Source organism: Struthio camelus, chromosome Z (assembly GCF_040807025.1).
Source record: "Struthio camelus isolate bStrCam1 chromosome Z, bStrCam1.hap1, whole genome shotgun sequence".
NCBI lineage: Eukaryota > Metazoa > Chordata > Aves > Struthioniformes > Struthionidae > Struthio > Struthio camelus.
The window spans coordinates 84,707,015-84,719,761 of NC_090982.1; the positions used below are offsets into that span (position 1 = coordinate 84,707,015).

General features: G+C 47.3%; 1 protein-coding gene across 1 annotated transcript in view; it reads right to left on the reverse strand.

Annotated features, from left to right (window-relative positions):
* LOXHD1 (lipoxygenase homology PLAT domains 1) overlaps window positions 1-12,747 on the reverse strand; it is a 149,754-nt gene that overhangs the window by 114,448 nt on the left and 22,559 nt on the right. The window contains exons 2-4 of the mRNA XM_068928480.1: window positions 11,518-11,632; window positions 4,122-4,202; window positions 3,108-3,292 (exon numbers count right to left, since the gene is read on the reverse strand). Coding sequence (XP_068784581.1) covers window positions 3,108-3,292; window positions 4,122-4,202; window positions 11,518-11,632 — 381 coding nt within the window. The remainder of the gene's footprint in view (window positions 1-3,107; window positions 3,293-4,121; window positions 4,203-11,517; window positions 11,633-12,747) is intronic.

The window sequence follows — 12,747 nt, forward strand, 5'->3', positions numbered from 1 at the left end:
TCTGCAATCATTAAGTCGTCCTGCCATCCCCAGTAAGTCTGTCTGGCTCATGAAAAGCACTCAACCTTTTTTTTTTTTTTTTTTCCAGTCCAGTTTTTCAATTGTATGGTGGCTATTGCTCGGGAACACATTCTTTTCTGTCTTTTTTTTTTTTTTTTTTTATAACACCCCTATTTTCTCCCTTAAATTGACCTCTTCACAGCTCACAGCCCTATGGGGATTCACTGGTTCACCTGTGCTCCTCACCAAGATAGAGGACGAGTCTCTCGCCATGACTTGGGCATGTTTTGGTCCAAACACCAACAAACCCCTTCAAATACAAAGCCTCTACAGAGCTTCAAGGAAGCGAAAAACTTAACAACATCAAATCAGTCTATTTTTCTCCAGTCCACCTCCCACGCATATCACAGAAAACATGCGCATCCCAGCAGTGACCGCTGGCTCAAGGCAGGAAGATGAATCGTCAGGACAAAGATGACAGAGCTCTCTGGGAGCAGATCAAAAGCTGAAGATGTTGTAGGTCGGAAGACGGATCATGGAAAAAAAGTTGTTTGGTTACCTCCAAAAAATGTACCAGACTGCAGCAGGAAACGGAGCGTGAAAGCAAGGCACAAGGCTGAAGTCTGTAACATTGATGACCTGATGGTTCACAGAGAACTAAAGAAAAAAAGAGAAACAATGACTCAAGAAATATGACCAAAAAGATGAGAGCGGCACTGAACCCTGCTAATCAGAACACAGCCTTAAGAGGGAGCAAGGCACATAGCTACAGGCACACTAGATCACCAAACCACATAATTATGCATTTGTCTAGTAGCCTGGAAAATATGAGTACTCTCAGAGTAAACACCTCTCTAATGAAAGAAAGGAAGAAATTTAGGGCAAACAGCTTGTACGTACAAAGAAAAATCACCTCGCCATCTCATTTCAGACCTTTACGGATTCAGAGGGAGCCAAAATGAGTTCAGAAAAATTTATATTTGCAGCTGACAGTTCCCCTCAGCAGCCTGGGAAAGTTTATCTTTCATTAATTATGGTTCAAGGGGAACGGCAACCTGAGCGAACCCTCTCCTCTTACAGACTCGTACCTGCATCTGGAAGGCGTCCAACCCTTCGCCCGTGCCTCTGGCCTCAGCCCAGCTCCCTGCATTTCCCTGGAAAGGCTGCAGAACTGTGGTGCTTCAAAGCAGGCTTTTCGACCCGATCAGGGTGACGTGAACACACGTTCCTGACAAATATCTGGTTGCAGCTCTTCTTTCACACTCTTAAGGTGGGGAAAAATCTTATCTCTATTTGTCCTGAACATACAGCAGCAAGCGTATCGTCAGTGCTTGATATAATATCAAACCACTTCTCCAGAAGAGTGAGTGCTTAGGACTAGGTTCGCAGCTGGCGAAATACAAAGTTGCTCCAGCAATTTCTTCGGAGCTACACTGATTTTTACCAGCTGAAGGGTTAGCCCACAAACTGAATTTTTTCCTGCCGAGAGACAGGTGTTGAACAGGGTGGAGGAAACCACTTGCGTTAATTCGAATCAGCTCTCCCAGACAGAAACAACAATAAATTCAAAGAAATCGTCATGTCGTTTAAAGATCTATTGAGTAGTTGACTTTGTCCTCCCGGGACCTCTCTTTAATTGTGTATTGCTTTGACTCATACCTCACCTTCTCCTGACCCCTCCAGCCCCCCAAGTATCATTAACTCTTCCATTTCACAGGCTCGGTGGGTAAAAGAGCAGTAAAGCACTCAGCCCCAGCATTCCTCGGGTGGGTTTTTGGCAGAGCGTTTCCAGGCGTGATCTCATTCCCCTACGGCATCCACCCTGGTGAGTTTTGCACCTGTAAAATCCTGCCACATACACTTTTTGTCAATGGATATTATTAGTGCATGCTAACTCATGCACTATCCTTTAATATTTGCATCTTCAACATATTAAAACTGCCTTAGGAGGTCGCACCTTACTGGTAGGGAGGGATTTGTTTAACAGTCCATGGACAAACAACACCATGGCATGTTGTTTCAGTGTTAACTTTAAAGAGAATCTTAATAAATACAACAATTCTTTGCCTTTCTAGAGGATCGATCAATGCTCAAAGCACTGTAGTGAAGTTGGCATTAAACTGCCTTTGCATGCAAAAAAAGTCCTGAGGTGCTCGTGTTGATAGCACTAGAGGGCAAAAAAACTACTATTTATTCTCAAAAAGAGGTGATACTATCAAAAGCATGAGTCTTCCCTCTTTCCTACCAAACTATGCCTTTCCTCTCCCTCAGACTGGTGGCTAATGACGGAAACGCTTCGCTTTCCATGCTCATAATTAGACTTCCAGAAAGGAGCGGTGCATTGGTGAGGACACCAGGCAGATAGATAGATACAAATTTTTTCCCTCATTGACAGTTGGAGCTAAACTGCCGACATACCACCTGAGGTTGATTTGCTGGCTCAACTTTCACATCTCGATCATCTTCCCACTCACGTTACACGCTCCATACATCACCACATGGCCTATACGCTGATATCAATTTGGGAGTACACGTCTGGTTTGCAAGCTGTCCTGGCTTCGTTTCAACATCATTAGCTTAAAACCACTCTGAAAAATAGGCACCAGTTCAATACGGATATCATACACATTCAGTAAACTGGGGTAGAGTTATAGGGAGGGGGTTGGCTTGTTTATGGAAATTTCCTGTGGGTCGTTAGCAGAGCCTGGAAACACTAAACGTCATAGGCGGGATTGCAACCACACAGTCTCTTCCAGCAACACACAGTGATACCAGCTACGTCTTCTGGGGTGGGGGTGCATCTCAGGCATCTTTAGCCATTTCGTCTAATTTAAAGTAGTCGTCTTGGCTCATTCTATACTCAACAAATGAGAGAAGCGTTTCCACGTGGTGATTCATCTTACCCAAAGACGTCAGGTCTAACACGGAAGAAAGACTTACCCTCGGGAGGCATCTTCCTGTATCTCTCTCCACTGACTATAGAGAAAACTTCAGTCAATTAGCTTAGACTAAACGGTTAATTTTTGACGTGGCTGAGGTCATCTGAAAGCAACCCTGCCCTTTTCTGACAAAGGACCAGAAAAATGAGCTTTTGGGGAAACCCTTACTTTTGGGCACATCCATGGGGTTCAGGCTGCCGATGAGATCCCTGACGTACAGTCCGTCTCCATCCTCCTTGCTCAGCCAGTTGTTGCAGGGGAAGTAGAAACGGAGGTGAGGTCTATTCATGTCCGTCACTATCACGCGGTCGAGGAACCAGCCTGCGTTCAGTCCGGTGTTGTCATGCTCAATCCTAGAGGAGGAGCAAACTGCGTGTGAGGGCCTGGATTTGATATTTTGATTAAGACCAGCTACCAGCACAATAATTTTGTCCAATATTTTATATTGGGCAAATCTAGAGCAAGTATACCCCAAACGGCTACCACGGCCTGGCTATCCAAAGCGTGTCAGGGGGCTCACGCACCTCAGCAGAGTATTTTGTAAAAGAAAAACCTTCCACGTGCATTTGTGGGCAGACGTCATATGCGTGTATTTGTGCCGACATTTGCAAGGGGATGCACGCAAACATACGTACATGTGCATGTTCATTCAACGTTTGCCTTCGTTCGCCTACTATACATTTAAAATATATGTAATAATCCTGCCCGCCCCATATCCCTTGCGCTTCCTTCTCTTCTTACTCTGTTCTATCCACCTTTTCCCGTTTTCCCAACTTTCTCTCCATCACTTACTAATTTTTGTTTTATATAGGCCAATCAGGTGGTGATTAAACAGCACAATTACCATTTATATTACCCTAATTCAGCAAAAGGGAACGGCAAACCCCGTTTTGCTCAACAGGACATAAAAACAGCCGTAACCGCTTTTCTGCGTGATTGCGTATGACAGAAATACAATACTTGGTGGGGAACGTAGACAGTTATAAGCAATACCGCAGGTGATTTCAGGCTCCAGTTCAAATCTCAGACAGTAACCAAGCTTTTACCACCCCTTAACTTCACCTTGATAGGAGCACGTTCACGGATGATGAATAAAACATGGCCCCGCTGAAACCTCTATTGCCTGTCATCCGATTAGCACCTCGCGGAGCCGGTATCGTGGTAGTAACGCCGTGCAGGTACCTTATTTTCTTTATTTGTCCGACGTTGTTGGTTTTCACTCGGAACACATCTGTTTTGCTCCTCTCAAAGGCTGTGCTGCTCCTGTAACACACACACACCAAGAGGTAGGTTAAGAAAACGGCAACCTTGTCAGCTAGCACGCGTCACGGCTTGCCTGAGCGCTGGCGTTTAGGGACGAAGAACTTGAAGAACTGTCATTTCTAGCGCTGGGCAAAGCTACTTCCCAGTATCCTCTGTCTTGTGGCGGGTTTCAGGTGGCTGTAAGTACTGACAGTCAACGAGGGAGCAGACTTTTTCCCTTCTCAAACTCTAAGAGCCTTTGCAGAAGCGGAGGTTGAAACTTTGGGGGAAATGCAATGCTGGCCCAAGCAGATGCAAACCTTGGATCACATTCCATATCTCCTCCAAGAGTAAAGCAGGACAAAGACTTTCCAAACCCTCAGCTAAACCACCAGGCTAGGGAAGAGCTGTGGGAGCACGCTAGACTTTCCCTTTAGCACGGGGCTTTCAGAGGGCTCTGAGAAAAATTGGCAGCAGCCAGAGGGCATTTCAAGGCAGCACCAACGGGGCAAAAGTTAAATTGAGAACCTCAGCGGTTTTTCGATGACACCTCGCCTGCGGCTCCTCAACGCTGCTAACCCACCCATCGGTTACGGAAACACGGAGCCACCGGAAAAAAAAAAACGCTCAGCCCTCGCAAGACGCCGCATGCCGCCTTCGCCCATTTGACGGGTCTTTCGTCTCCGTTCCCCGCTGCCGGCGGTGCCCTCTCCTTGCAGAGCGGCGCGGCCGGCGGTGCCGGGGCGAAGGGGCTGGCGGCTGCCTTGCCCGCGGGTCCGCGGATCCGCTCCGCAGCTCAGCCAGAGATAAAAGCAGGCAGCACAGGCTCGGCTCCCCTCTTCCCACTTTTTTCTTCAAACGACCATCGAAACTCCTTTTGCAGCTTTCTCCTGTGTTTTCTACCTGCTTCGAAGCAAAACGCCTGGAGGATAGGGATGGGTTTTTTTCGGTAAAGCGTGCAGTTTGCATTTCGCAGGTGCAGGTGGAAGGCAGTGTGAAGAAGGGGAGCTAGGACTGCATTCCCAGCTCTGCCTCCGGCGTGCTCTTTGGCAAGCAGCTTCATCCTTTCCGAGATCCTGCTTCCCCCCAAAACCACTATGAATAACGGTATCAAGGCAAAACCTGTCCTTGCTCTGAAGGCACAGCCTCTCCCAGTCCCCTTCCCTGGGGGGGCCCCAGTTTCACCTGGGCCGCTGAGCAAGCTCACGGATAATTAATAGAGCAAAAAGCAGAAGCTGCGTCAAAACGAGCAAGAAACTACAGCCCTTCTTATTTAAGGGCTTTATGCACAAAGCCACCGTGACAAGCGGCTTGCGCTCAGGAAGTTAACGAACACTAACAACCCCAGCAACGGGGTTCAGTTTTGCTCTGCTCCCTTCTCCGCATCATTAAAGGACCTGCACGTGCCTTTGTCTAAAGGTTACTTTGTGCGTTCGGCAAACGCCCGTCCCGCTCCCAACGCCGCACTAGCACCGTCGCCGCTACGCGAAAAGGCTAAAACGCGTAACCAAATCCGGCCCAGCTCGGACCGCTGCGGGGATGGCACCAAAGTATTAAGCGAGACTAATTAGCCAAACGCTTTCCGAGCGCCGGCCCCGGCGGGCTGCTGGTTTACTGCATCCGTGCGCCGAGAGGCAGAGAGGAAACGTTGGGGCTGCGACCGCTGCCCCGAAGAGCCGGCGGAGCTGATGCTCCACGCGTCGAGGAAGAGCGTGGGGAAGGATTTGGAAACGGGACTGCCGCCCCGGAAGCGTCGCTGTCAGAAGGTGGGAGGAATTCGACCTTCATCTGTACGTCTCCGCTCCCTTGAGTTGGATGTGTAGCGTCAAGGAGAGAAAAAAAAAAAAAAGAATGGTTTAAAGAAAACAAAAAAATAGAGAGAGAGAGAGAGAGAGAGAAGGAGAAGTTGCAGCTGGGCTAAGTCAGAGGCTGGTGCAGGCTAGGGCTGCGGTAAGAAACTCAAGAGTCTGCTCAGCGCAAGGAACTGGTTCCACCGAAGAGCGCAGCCCGCCGGACCACACAGCTCCAGCGACAAATAAAGCAGAGAAAAACCTGACTTGGAAATTTCAGCACTAAATTGCTAAAGTTCCAGCTCGCCTGGGACCAGCCCCGGGGCTCGGACGTGGCCGGCCATAAGCAAACGCTTAGCCTAAAGGTTGGCAGAGTTTCTCCTGGAGCCCTGTCATTTGGTTGGGGTATCAGGCTAGGGTAATTTCAGAACTATGTTTCAATCAGGTTTTTTTTTTTTTTTTTTTTTTTTAAATCGCACGAATTTGACTGACTTTAACAGCAGTTGGGCAAAACACTGACAGACTATAAACGACAGAGCTAAGGAAGAAACATCCAAGGAATCCAAGCAAACTTCACCGAAGGCTGAGATCTGAGATTTCTCGGTTGCATTTGGTATCTGAAGTTGCTCTCCGCTTTCTCCGCTTGAACGACCGCCCTACCTGCACAAACCGTCGGCCGCCTGATCCGGCGCTCTGTCCCCTGCCGGGATAAGCCGCGTTGCTGAAAAGCGCCACGAGGTTTGGTGGGCGTTCCTGCACGATACCTTCGGCCCTCTGCGCGGGTCTCTTCCGTGGGCCGCCCGAGCCGAGCGCACAGCCAACGCCGGCCAGCGTTTCCCTACTATGCGAGAGGTCGAAGGTGAGAAACGTTTCCGCCGACGCCACGGTTTGAAACGCCGTAAAATGAACGGCTGCACCGGTAAAGCACATTTGTTTTTCCAAATGAGGGGGAAGGATTAACAAGATTTCATCGCACCGCCTGAATAAAAGTCTCTCTCGAAACTGAAATTTTGAATGCTTGCAGAAGAGAGCCTTCATTTCTGACGAGCTGACAAAACTCTTTCCAAAGGCGAGCTCTTAGGAACAGAGGGAAAACTTGGGTACTGAGCACCGCAGAGGCTTAAAAATAACAACCCCAACCTTTAGCATGACCGCAGTGACCTCAATGGCCTTAGCTTGGGCGGATGGACTTTTGGCTTTTTGCTGTTCGGCTGGTCATACGGTCAAACCACGCTCGCTCTCGACGCAGAGCTCCACCAGCCGCGTCGCTCCCCTCCTCCTTGGAGGGGCAAACGCTCCAGAGGCTTCCGTCTGCGCACGCGTTGCTAAGTGCCAACTTTTCGTGACCCGTTTTGGCGGCACGACTTGCATAAAGAAAATAGAAACCACACTGCACGATGGTGACCTTAAGCGCGGTGTATACCTTTCTGTTACCTACGCCTCGGCCGCTATTTTCGGGAGAAACGATACGTAAAGCGGGTAGTGCCATCTATAACCTTGCAAAGGTTGCTCGGCCTTTCCCAACATCAAATTGCATTGTTACTTGCATCTGCTTTGCCAAATTCGAGGCTCTGTTTTTCTTTGCTGAAAATTTGCCATCCCATTCCTGCAGGGAAGTGTGTTGGAAAATGTTAATGAGAATGAGCTCAGGCGGTTTTTTAAGACCGAGATTAAAGAGCGCCGTGTAAGCGTTATAGACTTGCACTGCTATCAGGCCACAAGTAGGTACATAAGCTGCTTTAAAATAGCAAACGCCCTGTGTCTACTGGGTCGTTAAGTATACTGCAACTTTTTCCTGAAGAAGTAGTGCTTCAGTCTCCAGCAACGATGCGAGAAGGCTTTGGTTGCATTTGTAGTTCATGTAAAACTGGTTCATTTTCCTTAGCAGCCTGAGCAGCCTTTTCCATACCAGCTTTCTAACACTTTCTATGCTAACTTTTGAGCTGAAATAAGCTTGCGGCCCTGTATTTGCTTATTTATTCTAGAGCTGTTAAACAACAAAATCAGATCTTCTGCAACCCAGCCTGACCCCGCTGTAGGAGAGCTACAAAGATGAACTTGCACCGAAGACCGCTGCATAGGTACCCTGCAACTCATCTTGGTTGGCTGGCATTAGGAACGAGAAAAGCTCTGTATCACAACTCAAAACCAGGTGGAGGGAGCTGCCAATTGAAAGTATTCAGATATGAAATTAAAAAAAAAAAATCCATTGCACGCTTCTCAAATTCAGTGGCAGCATAAGCAGCTAGCTGTCACTCATCAATTATTTTATCTTTCTTTCGGATTGCCGTAGCTGCTAAATCTTTTTCTCTCTCTCTCTCTCTCTTTTTTTTAAAAGGAAAAAAAACCCATGAATATTTATCATGCTTGTCACAAGCAGGACGGCGTGAGCCTGGCATTGAAAAGTGGATGTTTACACTAACAACAGATAAATAATTTTGCTATTAAACCCTGAATGGGGGGTGGGGGGAGGCAGCAGCTTTCCCAGCTAAGTTTTACAGCCTGTCCTACCCTGCCTCAGCCTGAGAGCAGGGAATCATGAGCAAGGAGGGGTGGAAAAAATATGCTAGGGAGGATCAACACCGGTGGGTCTGTGTTGGACCAGGGAGAAGCAGCTCGTGCCTGCAGGAACAGTCCCAGTGGCTGCCGAGGTGCCACCAGGCGATAGAGCAAGACCATCCTCTGCCTCCACCAGTGTCACGATGGAGCTCGGGAAAAGAAATTTGATTTTCGGGAGCACTTTTATTCTCTGGCTGAGCTACTTGGCTAAGTCTGCCCTAAATAGATACCTCTTTTGGTACAGAATTTGGGTGCTGCCACTTCCAGAACTCACGTTCCCCGTGACAAGCCGGCGTGAAGATTCGCGTCTGTTTTTCACAGCTACCTTACTATCAGCAAATATTAAAAACACATGATATCTCATCAGCTTGCCATGTCTTCCCCGTTGCTGCACATGACAAACGGATCTGAAATGTCATGTATTTCACCACCAGCACACAATCACAAAAGCAATGAAAGACCTAGTCTAACCAGAGGCTGAAGTGGTAGTACCGTCTTTAGGCAGTGCATGGTATTTTATCTTTTTGTCATACACCGGGAAATATAAACACCTATAAAGTGTCATGCATTTGCAGTCATGTCATAAGTGAACTCACGTAAACGTGAAGTTGAAAGATGCATGAAATTCCATCCTTTTGCCATATTCACAAAGCTGCATAGCAAATTCGGGGGCAAACTGGCTGTTTCACTGTTTGCTTCGTGTTTCGAAGATGAGGCTATCAATTAAGCAGCAGAGTGCGGAAATTCCCGCCGTCAGACTAGCTTTCCCCTCGCTGCTGTTTGCTCAAGCGCTGTAACGTGCTAGACTTCGCTCAGAGACGCAGCAATTTCCCTCGCGTTTGGGAAACCCCCGGGGGAAAACTGTAGTCGCAATTCTAGCAGTCGCCTCCCACGGGACCAATTTTTAAGAGCCCTAAGTTGCTGGAGGTTGGCTTCGTACGCCCTTTGCCTTTGCGTGCAGACACCTTAGCCGTCTGCTCTCCGCAGCAACGAGGACCAAGCCCAAAACGCTGACCCAGGTCTGAACAGGCCCAGACTGCTGCGGCTGCAAGCTAAACATGTTCCCACTTTCACAAGAAGAAAGAAGGAAATAAACAAACAAACAAAAGGCCAGTGCAGGAGGAAGAAGCAGGCATCAACCGAAGCGCCAGCAAAGCTGGCTTAGACAACTGCTAACTCATTTAAGGTCACAGCTGACTAAGAAATAGTAATTCTGCCACTGGGATCTCCTGACTTCCTCTCCAAGGGGCATGTGCTTTTTTTTCCTCTCTCTCGAGCTCCTTCCCAGCTAAATGGCTCTTTATGGAAACGCTGACCACAGGAAAACTCCCTGGAAGCAGATACCTCCTTGGTGGCTTTGCCAAGTGCTACTAGGCAGGTTTGAGAGCTGCGCTGCGAAAGCAGCTCTTTCCCCAGCAGAGATGTTGCCGTTGACCCGCTATGGGGCCACGTCATCTTTTACCTCCTTGCCTCGCTTTCCTTCTCTATTAAATCAAGGGAAACAGCACTCGACATTTTAAGTCCTTTGGGATATCTGGACAAAGTTCACAGAATAAAGTGTTTTGGTTAGATATATGATATATAATCAGCGAGTTGTCACTGCTGTTTCTAAGGATACTGCGTTAACAAAACTCCTTTTGCTAGCTCTGATTTCAGAATTTCAAATATGGCAAACAGGGCTGAAATTTCATGTATTTTCTTTACCATTCCCATATCATTTTCTTTACAGACTCTCATGTTTGAGTTGCTTCACTGGGAAGAGAAGCTCTTTTGAGGGTAAAATTTAAAATAGTTGCAGGTACCTCTTGTCGGTGCTGTAGAAATGGAGAAAATGTGATGTTACCGTGCGGCATTAGCAGCGGGTTAATATTTTCTGATGCACATTTTCAAGAAAACCAAAACAGTGAGAACACCAAAACCCAGAGACACACAGCTCCTCCTAGACCCTGTGGGGAAGGGGTTTCTGCTCTCCGCTAGCACAATTGTCTGCCTAAGGGGCAACGAGTCTGCACAGAGCTGGAGCTTCGCTGGCAAACTGTCGCCGCTCTGCTGAAATGGGCAGAGATTCACCAACCTGCCTCTTCTCCTTATCCACCGGCTCTTCTACTTCACCGCTGCCCAACTTCTGCAGACCATCATCCTGCACACCTCAGCCAAAGCTGCCCTCAGCAGATGGTTCAGGACCAGTTTTTAGAAGAATAGGTCCACATTTGCTAGTTTTAGTGCCTGAGTGGAGGTTTCTGCTTCCACAGCTTGGCACCTCATTAAAAGTCACATCATTTCCCCGGGAGCTGGGCACCTGCTGACTCTGAGGTTCACTGTTTTGGAAGGAGGAAGCTACTGAGGGAGTCAGAAGCCTCATCTTTAGTCCTTAAATTATGAAATACTGCTTTCATTGAGTTCAGCACAGTGGTAATAACTGAGAAGCCGCATCCAGAGGATGCCATTAGCATTGCTGCAGGGAAACTCAGAATGGGGCATGAAAATGCTGTCCACACGCAGCAGGTAGGATGGCAACAGCCCAAATCGCGTAGGTGGCTACTTGTTAACAATATTACTTTAGACGTACTGAATTACTCTTCAGAGAGCTTCAAGGACACCTGTCAAAGCATTTTAGGCTTTGGTGGGATTTTATGCATCTGAATATGGCCCATCTTGCCTGCTCCAAGAGCACATTTTCAGCTCCTAAATCAAGAGCTCCTAATTTAAGCTTTAAGAAAGGCAAGTCAACTTCCACCCCCCACAAGCATGAGCCTTATATAATCTGGATCTGACAACACGTTTCGGTTTACAGAGAGGAACGCAGGTTTGCAAGGCATGGGGTAAAAAACATGCAACAGCAAAAATCCCCATTTCCCCTATTTTGAAATACCTGTTAGATGTATTCCCTCCACATCCATCAGCACAATATTATGTTTCATCAAAATACAATTAAAAGTTACTGAAAAACAAGCCTCAAGGATACAGACGTCACTCCAGAGACTCACTTGCTTGTGAGATGAGTCTTGGGAGTAATCCCGAACTCTCCAAAGAGAGTAACGAAGACGTTGGCATCAGTTCCCGCTCCCCGGACGTCACCTGTCACCGTCACCACCTCGTAAACTGCAGGGGGAGAAAAGAAAGATCAGGACAAGAGGAGAAATCCCCCTCCCTACGCTTCATAGATCCAGATCGCTCCCCAACTGGAGCTGAAGTACCCAGGGCTGGGTCTGTTCCCACCACCGAAACAAGCCCATCTCCCGGGCAGACGTAATCACCACTGGAGACTGGGACAGCTGGTAAAAATCACTGTTGAGCTAAAACGGCTGAAAACAAACAATGGAAAGGGATTAAGTTAGCACAGGCTTTACCAAAAATGAACCACTACTTCTCTGTGAACACCTATTACCTCATCTCCCCTACTGTAATGCATATGTGCATGTAAAATATCTAACAGATTAATTCACGTAAACTGTTAGGCTACAGCTGCTGAGCCATTATTCATCTACGCACACGTCAACGCAACGCAACACACTTGTTCCCGTTTGCTCTGGTAATATATTTGTAAAAAGCTTAGAAATCACTACAGCCAGGAAGTTCTCATTTCACTTGTTCTACAGACTTTACCAAAGAATGAACAGTAAATCATGATGAGAATATGGTAGGCAAATGCTTAAATTAGAATCTTAAAGCTCAATCTATTTATCTTTCCAAGCAGTAGATTGAGTGGTGACTTCATTACCGCACATCAATATCTTCTTGGGAGAAATTCAGGTAAAAAGAGCCTTTCTACTGCACTGGAGGAAAGCATGACAAAATCCCATGGCCAGAAGTTAAAGCAAAAGAAGGTTATGATCAGACACACATTTCTTAAGGAGGATAATGAGTTACTTTGGAATAAGACTCAAGGCTTGGCAACCGGTTACTTTTCTGAGGGACAGGCTGTGGTTGCCTCAGAATAGAGGAAACTGGGCGAAATTGTGCAACTCCGCCAACAGCCAGACCAGGCGTCCCAACGGCCCTTCTTGGCTTTAGATCACATGGTCATTAGTGAATAACTGTGTTTCAGGCTTAGACCTAGAAGCTGGAGAAAAAGCTAAACTTTCAATATTTTGTCTTGCACAACCTGACTGCTATGTATGTGATTTCTCCAACCTAACGCTGTAAAAAATGTCCTTCGCGGCAGCATCAGCATTATTACATATTGTATTATTGTCCACTTTTTCCTCACTGCATTA